An 18,562-nucleotide genomic window follows, 5' to 3' on the forward strand; every position below is an offset into this window, starting at 1 on the left:
CTGAGGGCCTCCCAGATGCAGTGGCCATCCTGGTGGGCCTGGCGGAGGGGGCGGTGCGCAGCTGCTCATAGCTGGCGCTGGCCAGAGGGGCCCCCCCCGGGGACATAGACATCCCCGTTTCCATCCACAACATTGTGGAGGACACAACAGGTGCCCACCACCTGAGGCACGGGGAGGACCCCAACCTCCTGCCGCGTGTGAAGGCACCTCCACCACCCCTTTAGGCACCCGAAGGCCCGCTCCATGATGATGTGGGCGTGGTTGAGGCACTGATTGAATGCCTCTCGGGTGGGGTTGAGATGTCCCAGGTATGGCCTCATGAACCACGGCTGCAGGGGGTGTGCCACATCTGCCACCATGCAAAGCATCATGGCGACGTCCTCTGCTACCAGGCTGTCCCGCTGGGGAAGAAGGTGCTGGCCCCCATGTGCCAGCAGAGGCCAGAGTTCTGGAAGACACGGGCATCGTGGGTGTGGCCGGCCTCGCCCACATAGATGTCAGTGAACCGGCCCCTCATGTCTACCAGGGCCTGGAGCACCACCGAATGATAGCCCTTCCTGTTGACATACTTGCCGGCACTGTGTGGTGGGGCGCGGATGGGGATGTGCATGCCATCCAAAGCACCGATGCAGTTCGGAAAGCCCAGGTCCTGGAAGCTGGTGACAGTGTTGTCCAGATCCTCCAGGCGGATGACCCTACAGAGCAGCATTGCGTTGATGGCTCTGATGACCTGCAGTGGGCGGCAGGGGGATGTGCTCTAGTGCAGGTGGTAGGCCATCTCCCCTCACCACCCCCGCCTCGGGCCCATTCTGCCCCCTCCTATCCAGTCCCTGCCCCGTCCAGCCCCCTGCCCCCCCATCTGGCCCCTTGCAGCAGTGGGCTCCCCTCACCCCAGCCCCCCCCCACACCCGTGGGGGATGCGTGACTCAGCCCCACCTTACCTCCATAAGTACGGTGGCCTTGCCCACCCTGAACTGTTGTCCCATGGAGCAGTAGGAGTCTGGGGTGGTCAGCTTGCAGATGGCAATTTTGACCCATTTCTCCAGGGTGAGGGCTGGCTGCATGCAGGTGTCCTGGTCCCGGAGTGTGGGGGTGAGCCAGTGGCAGGTCTCCTTGGAGGTCTGCCTCGACATGCAGAAGTTCCGCAGCCACCTTTCCTCGCCCCACTCCCCCAGCACCAGGCACTCCCACTAGTTGGTGCTGCTGGGGTGGATCCAGAGGCGTCGGGGCACCCGGCAGTGCCCCAGGTGGGGGAGCCCCATGGCCCCAGGGGAATTGCCCAGCCACCCGATGAGATCGGGTGCAGCTGCAACAATGGTGCACAGCACTGCCAGCAGGGTGTCCATAATGAGGGTGTTCTCCTGCAGGAGCTGTCGCTGTGCCTCCATCGTGAGCATGGGTGTGCTCTGCCGGGCTGGGAAAGGCTGGGCAGCACTCGGCTTGTGCAGAGGGGAGGTTGGAGGGGGAGACCCTTTAAAGGGGAAGGCTGGCTGTGGCCCCAGAAGGGCTTGTCGGCCATGGGACCCAGTCCGCGGCATTTTCTGCCTCCCTTCTTTTGAAAGAGAGCTTGGAGCCATGTTGATGCTCTCTTTTGAAAGACCTGCAGCAGCACTTCAAAAGAGTGGATCAAAATGCTGATCCAATAATGGCAGTCGGTGCTCCCTTTCAATGGCTGCTATTTTGACTGCTGAACTTCAATTTTCACCCTTTCGAAAGGGTGCTCACGTGTAGACCCAGCTCAAAGGTGTGAAACCAGTCCTCCAGATGCCAACTTATTTTGGTGCATCCATTCCACACAGTTTGCACAACAGAGACCTGCTTACAGTAAAAATAAACAAAAGAGTTATTTCACAGAACAACGATGGATTCAGTGATGGAATGATAGGGAAGAGCAAAAAATACCCAAGTTACTCAAAAAATAAACACAAAAATGCAACTTCACGGTTTATATTTCCATGTTGCATAAAATCCTGTTTTCTAATACAAATTGTAGGTTGCCTATTACACTGTCCTAATAACTCTACCTCTGCAAGAGGTGTAGCATTTAGATTGATGTAGTTAGGGCAACACCAGGTCCATATATAAGCTGTTACTTACATCTGAAGTTCGCTGTTAACCTCATGTGGGAGTCCTACCCACAGCCATCTCCCCTGCCATCCCACACCAAGAATGGTCAATTATGGCAGGGCTTCAGGCTGTGACCCAAGGAATAGGGGTGAAACTTGGGCTGTCAGCCTGCTACATTGCTCCACTTCTGTTGGTGCAAGTGCTCCTGATGAAAACATCACCACTGGCAGAACAAGAGTAGTGTGGTTATTAAAACAGTAATTACTGCAGTGGCTGTACATCAAACTAATGAAAGTCTATGTAATTTTGAAATTGAGACAAGGCCTTTGTTTCTTTCTGTCAACTAATGGTTCATCATGGGGCTCAAGGTCATGAATTCCCATCACAGTACTCTTAGTGCATGGTCAGTAGGATCCATGACAAGACATACCAGGAACTTGAAATAATACACGTTTTGTTTTCTTAAATGCTTGTTGTTAACTTTCAAATGTGGGTGTTTTGTGTAATTTATGACAAGATTAAAAACGGATAGTGTTAGGGCAGTTGATACATAGATACTTGTTTCTTGCAAAATATTTGATTTTTGTTAAATAGCATCTTGTAAGTCTACAAAATAAAATTTTAATAGTTCAAACAGGGTAAATTATAAATTAAATGACTGCTAAATAATTGTGTGCTTTTTTGACAGTACTTAACAACAGTCATTCCTTATGAGAAGAAAAATGGACCCCCTTGTGTTGAAGATCTTCAGACATTAACCAAAAGTAAGCAAATACTTAAATCTTTACTGCTGATCTCATGTTCCCATAAGTAGTATTGCCAAACACAAACATTGAAAAATCACAGGTCATGACCCTTTCCCCCTCCAAATCATATTATTTTAAAGCCATTATAAATTTTTGGTGGTTCTTGTTTTGCCTTTTCGTTTTCATGTCTCTAAAATGCACTTGGATGATGTTTTGGCTTGTCTCTGAAACTCTGAGGGCTAGAAACTTTATTTTAACTAATAACTGATATCTCATGTAAGGACTTCAGAGCTGGAGCCCCAAGAAAGAAAATCATGAATGCTTCTCCGCTCTTTCAAAGTACACTGTATGTGACAATGCGTATATCAGCAAATTCCTGTTGAGTTGAGGCAACAGTTCATGTGGTGAAGTAAGAACTTCTGAGAACAAACTTAAATGGGGAAGTTGTTTCATTATATATGTCAAACAATTGCTGTTTAGAGCGTTTCATACAAAAGATGTATCAAAACAAAAAAACAGTTCAGTTGCACTTGAAAGACTAACAAGATAATTTATGAGGTGATAAGCTTTTATGGGACAGACCCACTTCTTCAGATCATAGCCATACCAGAACACACTCAATATTTAAGGCACAGAGAACCAAAAATAGTAATCAAGGTGAGCAAATCAGAGACTGGAGGGGCAGAAAGTTGCCTGGGGGAGGTAAGAATTAGATTAAGCCAAGAATGCAAAAGAGCACTTTAATGGAGTGGGCCATTCTGTTAATGACCTGAAAGTTTGCATCTTACTGAAGAGAAATTTTCACAACAGATTGGAAAGAGAGGCTGCTGAACTCTCTTTTATATTCAGATTCGTCACATTATCACATGGTTTGAACCAGGATGGGAATTTTTTAGGTCATTATAGGGGCTCTTTTGCATACTTGGCTTAATCTAATTCTTGACTCCCCCCCCCACTTCTGCCCCTCTACTCTCTGATTTGCTCACCTTAATAGTTTTCTGATTTGTCAACCTTGATTACTATTTTTGGTTCTCTGTGCCTTAAATATTGAGTATGTTCTGGTATGGCTATGGTCTGAAGAAGTGGGTCTGTCCCACGAAAGCTCACCTAATAAATTATTTTGTTAGTCTTTAAAGGGCTACTGGACTGCTTTTTTGTTTTGATAGTATATAGATTAGCACGGCTTTCTCTCTGTTACTATACAAAAGACATGTTATCCAGCACTCAGATAACAGGCACATTCTGTTAACAGGCACTTGGGTTAATAGGCCTGGCTTCCCAGCTGGGTTTGATTGCCAGGGGGCCGCCACTCCACTGTGACAGCAGGGCGTGGCTGGCTGCTGTGCTCATGGAGGTGGTGAAAGCAGGGCCAGCAGCTCCTCTTGGCTAACCAGAAAAAGTTATTATCCAGCAACCCCAGTTCCCCAGGGATGTTGGATAATCAAGCTTCTAGCGTATCTACTTTTTCTGGCCTAATTTTTCATGTGAAAGATATTTTGGGGTGTCTAAATTAGAACATCCATAAAAGGTCTGATTTTTCACAATATATGAAGTGCTCGTCCTCTTAAAAGCAGGTCCTTCCAACGTGTCTGAGTTTGAGTACCTAGATTTACTAAATTTACTTTAAGACTTTTCTGCTGAAAGGAGGCTGTAATTTAAAACAAAAATAGGACATTTAAATAAAAATCTTTGGTACACATTTTTCCTGAAATATGCTCCCTTGGCTTGTATTTAAGGTTTGTGTTTAAACTAGCACTTTCTCACAATCAGCTACATTTTCTGTTTACTCCTGCTGTGAAATCATAATCCGTTACTTATGACTAAAGCAAGTTCAAAATGTTAAAATTCCTTTATTCGTCAAAAGAGGAGAAAAGCCAAAAGTCTCAGCAAAATATTTTTTTTTGATTGGTAGAAATCTTTATGTTGTCAATGTGTAGTGTAAAAACTTAAGTGTTTTCTGTGGACTGGTAGAAGCTTGATCCTGTTTCTCTGGCTTGGTCTGTGTTAACACTGTTAAGTTGAGGTAAGGCAGCTTATGTCTAATTATGTCAGTGTACACACTACAGCCTTGCTTCTGCCTGTGCTATAAAAGCATAGTAACACCATCTCCATCGAAGGCGTAGGGCTTATTTTGGTGTAGTTGTGGTGATGCAGTGCCCCTGTGGACAGTGTTGCTTCCATCTGCTGTTGGCTGTCATTCTTGTCAATTTCACAACTGTGCAGGGTGGGAAGCTCCAGCTAGTGAGGGCTGCCTCCTGGGCTCCCTGATCCCAGCATAGTGTAGCCAGAGCTCCCTGCCACCAGGAGTTTGCCTATGCCCCTGTCCTCTTGAATCCCTGCTCCCTTCTGCAGCCAGACTCCTAGCAACGTGCTCCATGTCTGAAGTCCTCAAGTCTCCTGGGCTCCTGGTAGGGAGCTGAGAGGCCAGAAGAATAGCCAGGCTCCCAGTGGTGGTGCGTGAAATGCCTGGGGAGATGTTCCTAGTGGCCTGCTAAACCTTTGGTTGTGAGTTCAGTCATTGAGGATACCATTAAGGGACTGGGGAAAATAGATGTAATGGATGGTGCTTGGTCCTGCCAAGAGGGCAGGGGACTGGACTAAATTACCTCCTGAGGTCCCTTCCAGTTCTAGGAGATGTGTGTATCTCCAATTATCTAATATTGAAACAGTTATTAAAAGCAGTATGTTCTTCCTAAGTTATGAACACCGAATATTTTATTTCAACATAAATAAAGAATTCTAAAATAGTTATGTTAAGTTCCCTCTACACTGTCTAGCTATGCAGCAGCCCATCAAAGGCTGCAGCAGAGAGCAACACCTTTCTCCCAGTCCCAGTTCTGCCATGGCAGGCAGAGACACCTCTTTCCCTCAGCCCACGTGCTGCTGAGGAGAGTCCTTTGTCTCTGCCACAGCACTGCAACAGCCTGCATCCAAAACCCATCATCCCTAGCCCCATCCGAGAGCCCACGACCCCAGCTCTCACCCTTTTGCATCTCAGCCCAGTGCCCCTCCCCCACTCCTAACCCCTCATTCCTACCCTGCCACATATCACCTCCATAATTGATTCTGCACATATCTTTTCTATATTCTTTTATAAGCCTGATAGCTGCCAATTTCAAAACATAAAAGAAGCATTGCATGTAAAACCACGTCGAAGTAGAATCTTCTAATCAATAGTTTGATCTCTTTGGCTCCAACTCTAACTGCTTGCAAAAAGGGTTTTACAGCTGGCAAGTTAACTAAATTGGATCCTTTGCCAATAGGCTGTTCAGTCCACTGTGGTTCTTGGTAGCTGTCCAGATTTACAGAGCTGTTTTCATGTACATTTTTTAGAATTCACTTCTCAGTAATTATAGACTGTCATTATTGACAAGTAATATAATTAGCCATCTTATACATAAAGGCATTTTTGCATAACCTGAGTGAGAAAGTAGTGTGCATTCCTCAAACCATGTGAATGTTCCCAAGAGATCTGAAACATTTTCAGTGATAAATGTAGCGTCATCTTTGATGGTAGAAGCCTGCCAAAGCTTTTTGAAAAGTTTTAGGACTTGAATACACTACTTATTCAGGCTATATAAACTAAATCCCTGTAGGTATGAATTTTGCGTTCCAGAAGTTCCTTCTGGTAGTAACTGCCATTGTTTATAACAAAACCAAGTGAAATCCTGATTGCTGAAATAGTTCTTATATAAGAGCTGACTTTCAGTATTACTAAATATGGGATTTTCACAATAATGTTTTGCTTTCTAATAGCGTTAAGTGGATAAAACCAACTGAATTAATCTATCGACTGTTTTATCTTTTAATTGAATATTTTGAGTAAATGCAAACCACAAAAACAGTATTTGAACTCTTAATATTTTACATTCCCCCATTTCAAGTGATAAATTAAAATCTTAATTTTGACAGTTTCTGCTGTGTCAGGCTTTGCCATATGAAAGGCCATGAAAGATGGGATTATGTCAGAATGTTAAATATAAAAAAACTATGAGATGTTACCGTAAAATACACAGACCCCATAGCGAAAATTGATGATGTTGGTGGGTAAAGAGAGAGTTTTCAAAGGGACAAAGAGTAATTAGGCACCTAACCTGCAATTCTATTAACTGCTCTTTGTCCTTGAAAATTTCTTCTCCAGCTTTAGTTTGAAATTTGAAATTCTAGCCTTTTTTTACTTACTTTCATCCTCCTTTTTTACCTATCTACCTTTTACCCTGAACTATAATAGAATTCTTGCATGCTCACCAGTCTTTTAATACTATTCACACTTTCTGCTTCTTAAGATCAAAAACTTATGGCTCAGTTTTAGTCTTTACTAAATGTTTAGAAGACTTGCTTTTTGGGGGCAAGAAGAGAATTTGCAACCACAACTACAGATTCTTTATTCCAACCTCGTATTTGGTCCATATACAAATCTGGATGTTCTCTGCAGAAAACTTGTTTCAAATTGTTTATACTTGTTTATAAAATTTGTCATATAAATGGCATTGTTAGTAAAGAATTGTGTGAAAATAAATTCCAAATGCAATCAGGTGTTTATCTTCCCTGGGCCGTGATCGTAGCATTATTGTTAAATATACATTTTTGTTAGTGAATTGTATGTACAATGTTTAGTTGAAAGGAGTCTTATACTCCTGCATTACCACTGTTTGAACAGAGACCAGTAGATAATCAGTGGATGGAAACTTCTCTTCCTTCCTGATGGCTTCAGTCCTAATGAAGTTATTTGTTGGGATACTTGAGTTTTAACCTGTGCCCCTAAAAGGAATATTTCATGTTTAAAAACTGTTGGAAAGGAGAACCATCACCTTGTAAGAATATTAATGTGTTGTCTTGTCTTCAGCTTCATTTCCCAAATTCTTGTTTGCTTTGACTGGAGTCACAGGATTTTTCCCAGAAGATGAGTAAAGGTGAAGTGGGAATATAATGGCATAATTATTTCACTGTAGCCATATATAAAAGTGAAATATGTAACCTGGTGAAACTTACAGAACTTCTGTAGCTTCACAACTGAAAGCAAATTTAGCTTACTAAAACCCAGTGGTAAGGAGAATAATATGAAAAAATACTGAATATTAATTTAAGTTAGAACTATGCATGTGAAAGAGTTATGGAGCAGCCCCATGTGTCTGTCATTCATTTTTTTTCAATATTCCTATTACATATTTCCTAACAGATATGGATGTCATATCTAGATGAGTAGTTTAAATTATCTTCAATATGGTTGTTCAAGAGTGACATCTTTAATTTCAGACTAATGATCTGAATTATTGCTTTTTCTCTTTCACCCTTCCCTCCCATACTTTTCAGTCCTTCATGCTATGAAAGAAGACAGTGAGAAAGTGCCAAGCTTATTAACAGACTACATTTTAAAGGGTGAGTATGGCAGTTAGTAGCTGGGTCTCTTACATTAATATGAGGTATATGAAATATATGTCGTGATATGTTATTCTTGTGACATTTACGAATTAGTAGGTGTGTGTTGTCTTCTCATCAAAGAGTGTTTTATTTTATGTGCTCTGAATCCCCCTAAGCATGTCACACCACGAATGAAACACTGACAGTAATTTCTTTTTGTAATGGTGCAAAGCAAGTTACAAAAATAGCATAGGATGTCATCGTATCAAAATGAAATTTTTTAAGGTTTAGTTTACAAAGTAAAATATGTATAGTTCAAAATGTGGTTTTTAGACAGATTTTTCTGAAACAATTAACTACTTAAATATCTTGTGAAAATAATGCACATTGTTTACACAGTGTTTGTAGCCTTGTATAAATTTAAAATTTTCCTACTGGTCACTACTCAATATAAGAACAGCCATACTGGGTCAGACCAGTGGTCCATCTAGCTCCATGTCCTGTCTTTTGACAGTGGCCAATGTCTGGTACTTCAGAAGGAATTAACAGAACAGATAATCATCAAGTGAACCCTTCCCTTTTGCTCATTCCAGGCTTCTGTTAAGCAAAGGCTAGGGACACTTCAGACCATAGTTTTGTATCCCTGTCCATTCTGGCTGTTGATGGACCTATCCTCTATGAACAATATCCTTGATATTTTTCTTTATTCTTCCAGTTTCATTTAAAACTAAAAAATTTGAGTATACCTACCATGCATTTTCTGATTTTCAGTGTGTCAGGCAATGGGGATCACCACTTACCTTGAAAAACAATTCCAAAGTGAAAGTCTTAGTTCATTCCATTGCTACTGATTATTTCATCTTAATTTCTCCCTTAATTATCATGCTCCACATTATTTTTAGATGAAATACAAAATGCATGTTTAGTGACATTAATCTCTCTCCATAAATTAATCCTTTCATGCCTTATTTTGGTCACTTCTCTTAAACTCCTTCCAAGTTGTCTGAATCTTAGTGAGATTACGATGCCCAGAGCAGAAATTTAATAATTCAGGTACAGGTTTGCTTCTGTCTCCTAGGCACATGCAAACACTTAACATACCTGCTTAAAAGTAAGCACAAGAGTAGTCCCATTTATGTCAGTGCTAAAAGTAAACAGAGGCATAAGTTTTTGTAGGATCTGGACCATAGCATGTAAATAGCATTGATGTGTCCTTGCTCTATGACGTCATGTCTTTTTTATGCAATCCAAAATTGTATTGCCATTATGTGTTGCCAGAGAATACACTATACATTCGTCTTGAACTTGCTGTCCTTGATCTTTATAATTACTGTTTTCTAAGTATCAGTTTTCAAATAAAATATCACTTGATTTAGTCCTTCCCTACCTATTGGATCAGGACTGCCACACTCCCAGCCCATAGGCCATCCCCGTCCACAGCAATTGCACAATCCAGCCTGGGAATACCAGCAGTCCAGGGAGGGAAGGGAACTCTCTGTTCCCATCACCCAAGCTCAGTACCTTCCCACCACTGTTCCACCAGGGACGTGGCCTTGAGGGTTACCGGGGGACTTGGTGTGGGGCAGCAGCAGCAACTGTGTGCACGAGCGCTTACGCACACACAAGCGCATGCACACTTCCCCCGCCCCCCGTATGGTACTCAGAGGCCAGATTGTGAAACTCCTTCGGCTGGACATGGTTCATGTGCCAAGAGTTCAAGACTCTTGTAGTAGATTGTTATATTTCCGGCTCACAATTTTATGTTCTTGCCTCACTAATATTTAGAAGCCCTTCCAGATTACAGTCATCAGTAAATTGATTCAGTATACTGGACTTTATTTCAATGTAAAAACTAAAAGATAATTTTTGAAATGTGCTAGTCCCCCCTCATCCCACCCAAACACATAATTTAATACAGTAGGCCCCCAACTTGAAGCAATGCCACATCAGCTGTCTGCCCACCGGGCTCCCCCAGCTGGGGGATAGCTGCTGCCCCTGGGCTTCTCCCCTGCTTTCCCCACGGGGCTGAGAGCATTTTCGATTGGCACTGAACTCGCATTAATGCAAGTTAAGCGCAAATTGAAACTGAGCATACTGAGGAATTCATGTGTTACAAGAAAGCCCCAACAGTATTAAAATAACCATTAAAACAAGAACACTGCTAGCCAGCCACCTACAACCACACCTCTTTTTCCCCATCTTTCTTGTTCTGTCATCTCCAAAAACACAGTCAAACAGATGACATTTGCAGTAGGTTAAACTGGTTGAATTCAGGGTGTGTTTGGCTTCCTGTCTTCTTAAAATAAAGCCGGGCAGGACCTTTTATCAAATGCATAGCATTTTGATTTCACAGTTTCACAATCTTCCTAGAATATCTCTGTCTTGTGTTCTGGAGCCTTGCTTTATCTCATATAAAGTAAATAGCAGAAGCTACCCTTTTGTCTGCAACTTCTAATTGTGTGTTTTTCTTACATATGGGATAAAACAAGCTGAAAAAATCTTAGTGAGATTATGGGAGTAAAGTCATTAACCAAACATTGAAATAAATAAATTACTTAATAAATTAATTACCTTTCTTAGGAGAAAAAATAATTTGTCTAATTTGAAAGTAATTTGTATGTTTAAAATATCATGGTAATTTTTAGTAATTCAGTACTAATCAGACTGGTCATATTTTACACACCTCTAATTTAGTGTCATTTATGGGCAAACTGCACCCACAGGGTGAAACAAAGTAGCTGATGACTTTGATTTTTGGTATCATCACTTGTCCTCTTATATACTGTCAGAAAGTACACCGAAGCCCCAGCCGAAACTCTTCTCATAATTCAAACCCTAAATGACTGTTGACATATAAAGCTGCATACAAGAATGGGGGAAATGGCAAATTTAAAACATCTTGAATTTAAATTGCCTGTTCTCATACACAGTGACTCTTGAATTTGGACTCATAACTGATGCAAGATAACAAGCTGTTCACTTAAAATTAATAGAAGGGGTCAGAACAGACTGAAGAGAACAGTCCATGGTACAGAGTGAGGATGCACTCTCAGGTTGTGTCTGCACTTGCATTTCTCTTTCAAAAGAGGCATGCACATGAGGGAAATTGAAAATGTAAATGAGGCACAGATTTACATATCTGGCACCTCATTTGCATATTCTTTTGAAAGAGCTTCTTTCAAAAGAAGTAAAGCAGTGTAGATGCGGCTCTTTCGAAAGTAAATGCCATCTTTGAAAGAACCCTTCTTCCCTTTTTCACACTGCTTTTCTTCTTTTGAAAGAATATGCAAATGAGGTGCCAGATCTCTAAATCTGCACCTCATTTGCATTTTTGATTTCCCTCATGTGCATGCCTCTTTTGAAAGAGAAATGCAAGTGTGGACACAGCTTCAGTGTTTTTGTTAGCAACCCTTTAATGCTTGTTTACGTGAGGATCAGTCCCAGAAAAATGTCGGAAATCCTGTAAAAGATGTGGAATTAATTCTCCCAATCAAAGGAACTGTAGCTTGCTGGTAGTAAACTAGATTGCCAGGCTGATGAATGGAACTGCCAGTCAAAGAACTCCTCTGTGACTACTGTTTTCAAAGGCATAGGAAGAGAGATTACAGGTTGTGAGCGTTGTTCTCTAATTTTTTCCACCAATGCACAGAATAAATTTTATATGCATTGATGGATGTGCAGATGTACACCACCGGTAGAAACACATGCTGCTGGTTTTGGGCATTCTGCTAATGTTCTAGTCTCTCCTGGAGGGCTGTCCAAACACACAGTTTACCAGGGACACTGGTTATGGGTATAATAGGCCAGGAAAAATAAAATAAAGCTTTGAGACAATCCGTGAATATCCCTATGGCTCTGGTTATGAAAAAAGAAGGGGACATTATATTCTCTATAGTTAATATTTTACAATCTAATCATAAAGGATTCTTTGTCATGCTGAAATAGGGATAATTTACTTTTCTAAATTGGATCTTAAAAATTGGTATTTTCTTGGAAATAGGTCCAAAGTACAGAGCACTTGCAAATGCTTGAAGAGGCACAGTAGTTTCATGCTGTGAGAAGAACATCTGTGGATTGTCAATATAGCAGAAAACTGCTTTAGTTTAAGAATATGAAAGCTTTTATTTGCTACCCTGTTTTATTTGCTGCCTTTTACTGGCTAGCATAGAGTAAATTTACATAATTGATTCTTTTGGTTGCTTCACTCTTGGTTTACCCCACTTACCCCAGTGCTTAGGAATTGGAAACAGTTTTGGCTCAAAACCAAGGCCATTGAATGATAGTCACATTTTACACCAACACTTTAAATTTTGTGAAGCAAAATGATTGCATGGACAGGAACAAACTATTGTCAGTAATTAAATCTGTTGACTGTTTTCACTATTGCGTATTTTTAGAAACTTTTGATTATTTCCTTAGTTTCAAAAATCTCAACTGATAGTTTACCAGATTTACAAGAATATTACCTTGATATTATACAGATTGGGACAGAAAAAATGGCAATGTTTATGCTTTCTCTGTATGTCCCAGTTGGAAGGACAGTAGCAAATACTGGGTAAAATTATTTCTGTTTTGCAATTCAAAATTAATTTGTCATCTTCAACACGATGGGATGTAACATCCTTTCAGAAAACCACTGTTTCTGTTCTCATTAAGAAATTCTGGACATTAAAAATACTTCAGAAAATGGGAGAATGCATGACATATTTCTTCCAGGAATTCTCACCTGTGTTGTTGGGGTTCTTTTTCCACACTATCTCTCAAGTGAAATGATGTCCTATATTTTTGTTTCTTCTGTATTTCACTACAGTAAACCCTCAAGTTATGCGGGGGTTGCGTTTCTGCAACCTCTGCATAACTCACATTTTCTCACATGCTGAGGGGAGCCGGGAGCCAAGCTTCAGCCTGGTTCCCAGCTACCCGGGGCTTCAGGAGCCAGGAAACTGACCAGCCCTAGTCAGTTTCCTAGTTCCCAGAGTGGCAGGGAGCTGGGAACCAGGGGGCAGCCTGGTTGCCATCTACCTGCTGCTTGGGGGGTGGACCCGGGAAACTGACCAGCACATGGCTGGTCAGTTTCCCAGGTCCCCCAAGCAGCGGGGAGCTGGGAACCAAGTGTTAGCCTGGTTCCCAGCTCCCCCAGCTGCTTGCAGCCATGAGCTGGTCCGTTTCTCAGGTCCCACAAGTGGCATAGAGCTGGGAACCAGGTAGCAGCCTGGCTCCCAGCTACCATCCCCTTGCAGAGGTGGGAAACTGACCAGAACAACAGCCTCGATCAGTTTCCTGGCTCCAGCCAATGGAGGGGACCTGGAAACCAGAGTCAGTCTGGCTCCTGACTCCCCACCGCTTGCAGAGCCAGGAACTGACCTCTTGGTTCCCAGCTTCCCTCCCCTTGTGGGACCTGGGAAACTGAACAGCCTACCAGGGCTGGTCATTTTCCTGACTGCTTCTCCCTGCTGTCCCCCAGCCACACTTTCAGCTTGCCTAGCTGCCCACAATTAGTCAGGCTTGCAGCCACAGAGCAGCTTCAAGTTGCACTTAACCCACATTAAAGAGAATGATGCGCAACTTGAAGTCATGTATTTCAAAGGTTTGCTGTAGAGGCTTTTTGGAAAATTTAGTCTGAAAATTAACATGTAAATTTGGATATATATTAATATTTAATTCCTTGGTTAAAATTAGAATTATTGTATTTCATTGTCTGGTTCAGTTCTTTCATTTCTGGATCCAAAGTAGCATTGTCTTATGTAAAGGAAGTAGTATAGCAAAGGTCAGCAACCTTTCTGAGATGGACTGCTGAAATTTGACCTTTTGATCTCTATGTATGAACCAAGTGCCAGTGATACTTTTAAAAGTCACTAATAGTCCTACTTACAACAGCTTCATTAATAAATAAATTAAGATGAAGAGCTTTACTCTTTAGGTGGTGGTTGGTAGCATTAGCTGGTCTTTTGTTAAGCCACAGGCAGCATGGCTTTGAGCATGGCTCACATGCTGCTCTTGGCTCCCATGCCGGAGGTTGCTGACCCCTGCATTATAGTTTAGTGGATAGGGCACTGGAATGAGACTTTAAACCCAGTTCACTGGTTTTCTTCAGTCACTAGTTTCCAGGTTTGTCCCTGTCTTGCTTGCCTCTAGGAAAATCATTTCACATCCTTCCCTGTGCCTTGCTATTTCTGGCATGTAAATACCTTGCAACACTGGCTACAGAAGTGCCAAGCAGACACCTCTTCTGACTGTCAGGTGACATTGTAAACAAAAAGTGGGCAGCCTTGCCTCCCATAAATATACTTTTAGGTAGCTTTGTTTAGTCTAGTTATGTAACACACAAAAAATCTGTTTGTAAATTGCATTTCCGAGATAGGGATATACTTGTACCAGGTGCATTTATGAATGCCCTTTCTTTTGGGAGGTATTTACAGTGCAAACATCTGCAATAAAAATAATCAAAAGTAAACACTTCGTATTCTGTGCTGTAACTGAAATCAATATATTTGAAAATGTAGTGAAAAATCCAAACTATTTAATACATTTTTTTGTTGTTGAACAGTGTGATTAATCACTATTATTTTTTAGTCAATTGCGTGAGTTAACTGCAATGGCCTTACTTGGTACCAGTAGTGATGCTGCAGCAGCATGAGGTGCAAAATGGGCTAGACAAATGAGTACAAGGCTAGACAAATGTGTACAAGCCTACCAGGGAATGTGGCTGCGGTACTTGAGTGGTTAGCTCAGGTTGCAGCCCATGTAACCATGGCTTCACTGCTGTTGATATTTGAGTAAGGCTGGGTCTACACTTACCTTGAATATGGACAACTACTATGTAATTTTAGGTATGCCAATTGCGTACCAAAAATCGATTTTGCAGCCATTCATGCACGATGCCAATGGGAATGCTCGTCCCATTGGCATTCCTTAATCCTTGCATCTCCCAAGGAGTTCTGGGTTCGATCTTCTGCGGCAAGTGTAGATCCAGCCTAGTCTATATGAGCTGCAGTCATACCTCCAAGTGTAGTATAGAATCATATGTATCAGAGAGGTAGCCGTGTTAGTCTGTAGCTTCGAGAACAAGAAGTAGTCTTGTGGCACCTTATAGACTAACAGATGTTTTGGAGCATAAGCTTTTGTGGGCAAAGACCCGCTTCATCAGATGCATGAGTGGGGGCGTGGTTTCAGAGGGGTATTTAAAGAGTGGGGTCCCAGTAAAAGGGAAGGCCAGAGCTGACAAGGTCTATTCAGCAAGGTGGAAATGGCCCAGTATCAATAGTAGCTATCAAAAAAGGGAAAAAAAGTCAGATCAGACAGGGGGATGTGAGCCTTTGTCAGAGTCTAATGGGAAGATATTAACACCCAGAGCAGAGAAGCTGTGAGCCACTCCCAGTCTCTGTTTAATCCGTGGTTAATGGAGTCAAATTTGCAAATAAATTGCACCTCAGAGACTTCTCTCTCCATTTGATTTTTGAAATATCTTTGTTTCAGGACTGTCACCCTTAAATCTGCCACTGAAGCCATGTCTACACGTGCACGCTACTTCGAAGTAGCGGCACTAACTTCGAAATAGCGCCCGTCATGGCTACACGTGTTGGGCGCTATTTCGATGTTAACATCGACGTTAGGCAGCGAGACGTCGAAGCCGCTAACCCCATGAGGGGATGGGAATAGCGCCCTACTTCGAAGTTGAACGTCGAAGTAGGGCACGTGTAGACGATCCACATCCCGCAACATCAAAATAGCGGGGTCCACCATGGTGGCCATCAGCTGAGGGGTTGAGAGACGCTCTCTCTCCAGCCCCTGCGGGGCTCTATGTTTACCGTGTGCAGCAGCCCTTAGCCTAGGGCTTCTGGCTACTGCTGCGGCAGCTGGGGATCCATGCTGCATGCACAGGGTCTGCAACCAGTTGTCGGCTCTGTGGATCTTGTGTTGTTTAGTGCAGCTGTGTCTGGGAGGGGCGCTTTAAGGGAGCGGCTTGCTGTTGAGTCCGCCCTGTGACCCTGTCTGCAGCTGTGCCTGGCACCCTTATTTCGATGTGTGCTACTTTGGCGTGTAGACGTTCCCTCGCAGCGCCTATTTCGATGTGGTGCTGTGCAACGTTGATGTTGAACGTCAACGTTGCCAGCCCTGGAGGACGTGTAGACGTTATTCATCGAAATAGCCTATTTCGATGTCGCTACATCGAAATAAGCTACTTCAATGTAGGCTTCACGTGTAGACGTAGCTTGAGTGTCCAGGGAGAGTGAAGTGTTCTTCCACAGGCTTCTGTACATTACTGTTCCTGATGTCTGATTTATATCTATTTATTCTTTTACAGAGAGACTGTCCAGTTTGGCCAATGTAAATTGCAGTGGGGCATTGCTGGCACATGATAGCATTTATTATATTAGTAGATGTGCCGTTAAAGGAGCCCCGATGGTATGGTTGATGTTAGGTCCTGTGATGATGTCACTGGTGTAGATTTGTGAACAGAGTTGGCAGTGAGGACTGTTGCAGGGGCTGGTTCCAGGCCTAGAGTCACTGGTTTGTGATTTGTAGTGGCTGGTGAGGATTTGTTTAAGGTTGGCAGGTTGTCTGTAGGCGAGGACAGGCCTGCCTCCCAAGGTCCGTGAGAGTGAGAGATCATTGTTCAGGATGGGCTGCAGATCACTGATGATGCACTGGAGAGGCCTTAGGTGGGGGCTGTATGTGATGGTCAGTGGTGTTCTCTTGTTTTCCTTGCAAGGCCTGTCTTGTAGCAGGTGGCTTCTGGGTACCCGTCTGACTCTATTGATCTGTTTCCACACTTACTTAGGTGGGTATTGTAGTTTGAGGAAAGGTTGGTAAAGGTCCTGTAGATGTTTATCTCTGTCTGATGGATCAGAGCAAATGCAGTTGTACCTTAGTGCCTGGCTGTAAACAATGGATTGTGTAGTATGCCCTGGATGGAAGCTTATACCTTCAAATCAGTGGCACTGCTATGGGCAACGGCATGGCCCCAGAGTATGCCAACATTTTTATGGCTGACCTAGAACAATGCTTTCTCAGTTCTCGTCCCCTAGTGCCCCTCCTCTACCTGCGCTACATTGATGACATCTTCATCTTCTGGACCCATGGGAAGGAGGCTCTTGAAGAGTTCCACCGTGATTTCAACAGTTTCCACCTCACCATCACCCATAGTAATCAAGGCTGACAAATCAGAAAAATGTTATCAAGGTAAGCAAATCAGGGAGTAGAGGGGCAGAAGGTGGGGAGAGTCAAGAATTAGATTAAGCCAAGTATGCAAAAGAGCCCCTATAATGACCTAAAAAATTCCCATCCCAGTTCAAACAGTGTGTTTATGTGTTGAATTACACGTGGTTTGAACTGGGATGGGAATTTTTTAGGTCATTATAGGGGCTCTTTTGCATACTTGGCTTAACGTAATTCTTGACACCCCGTCACCTTCTGCCCCTCTACTCCCTGATTTGCTCACCTTGATAATATTTTTCTGGTTTGTCAGCCTTGATTCCTATTTTTGGTTCTCTGTGCCTTAAATATTGAGTCTGTTCTTGTATGGCTATGGTCTGAAGAAGTGGGTGTGTCGCATGAAAGCTCATCCCCTAATAAATTATTTTGTTAGTTTTTAAAGTGCTACTGGACTGCTTTTTTGTTTTCATAATGGAGAATTAGATCTTTTTAAACCATCTATTCAGGCACACTTTGATGTTGCAGTGCCTCAGAGTCAGTTGCTGCCACCATTAATGTTTCTTGTGTAAGAAATCCAACTTCATCCCTGAACTTCAGGGTAAAATGCTTTTCCTGCCCTTTTGAAGGTAGTTTGTCTTCAGTGGAAATGTTAAAGATATTTTTATCAAGCTGAAGACCAGAACAGTAGTGAGGATTTTGGGGCAGGATGCCACTTTTTAGTGATAGTTGACCTGATTTCCTATAATTGGTTCTGGTTTTTGCTAGTGCGATAGCTACAAGACAGGTTGCTTATTATTAAGGTTCAGTCAAAAATTAAATGCAGAAAAAAAAGTGTTAATTGAATAACAAACATTATTGATGTAATCAAATGACTTTTAATGTTTTCACCAGGGGGCCTCTATTTTCTCTAAAAGTGTAGACAGGGCTGTTCCATGATAATGACACATTGTGCAGCTCTGTGTGAAGTCTTGATAACTGAAACACGTCATTATAATTAGGTGACTTTTTTCTGGTCTTGAATTCTGTTTCTTAAGCAGAAAATATAGTCTCTATTAAAAGACCTTATTAAGTGGCTATCATCTAATAACCCTTGTACCAACACACAGTTTTCACTCTTGATAAAAAGCAGAGAAGGGAAGACTTTCATATTTGTAAAGTATTCAGGCCAGCACATCTGGCTGATGTGCATATTAAGTGTATTAGATAACTGGAGAGAGCCCTGGCAGTTATTA

The 18,562-nt window shown here is 42.5% G+C and overlaps 1 protein-coding gene across 2 annotated transcripts in view; it reads left to right on the plus strand.

Moving 5' to 3' along the window:
• The window catches only part of FEZ2 (fasciculation and elongation protein zeta 2), a 67,965-nt gene that overhangs the window by 43,951 nt on the left and 5,452 nt on the right, over nucleotides 1-18,562 (plus strand). For both annotated transcript variants that reach the window (XM_074989677.1, XM_074989678.1), the window contains 2 exons: nucleotides 2,756-2,831; nucleotides 8,127-8,192. In XM_074989677.1, coding sequence (XP_074845778.1) covers nucleotides 2,756-2,831; nucleotides 8,127-8,192 — 142 coding nt within the window. The remainder of the gene's footprint in view (nucleotides 1-2,755; nucleotides 2,832-8,126; nucleotides 8,193-18,562) is intronic.

The sequence above is a fragment of the Carettochelys insculpta genome, chromosome 3, assembly GCF_033958435.1.
Source record: "Carettochelys insculpta isolate YL-2023 chromosome 3, ASM3395843v1, whole genome shotgun sequence".
Taxonomy (NCBI): domain Eukaryota; kingdom Metazoa; phylum Chordata; order Testudines; family Carettochelyidae; genus Carettochelys; species Carettochelys insculpta.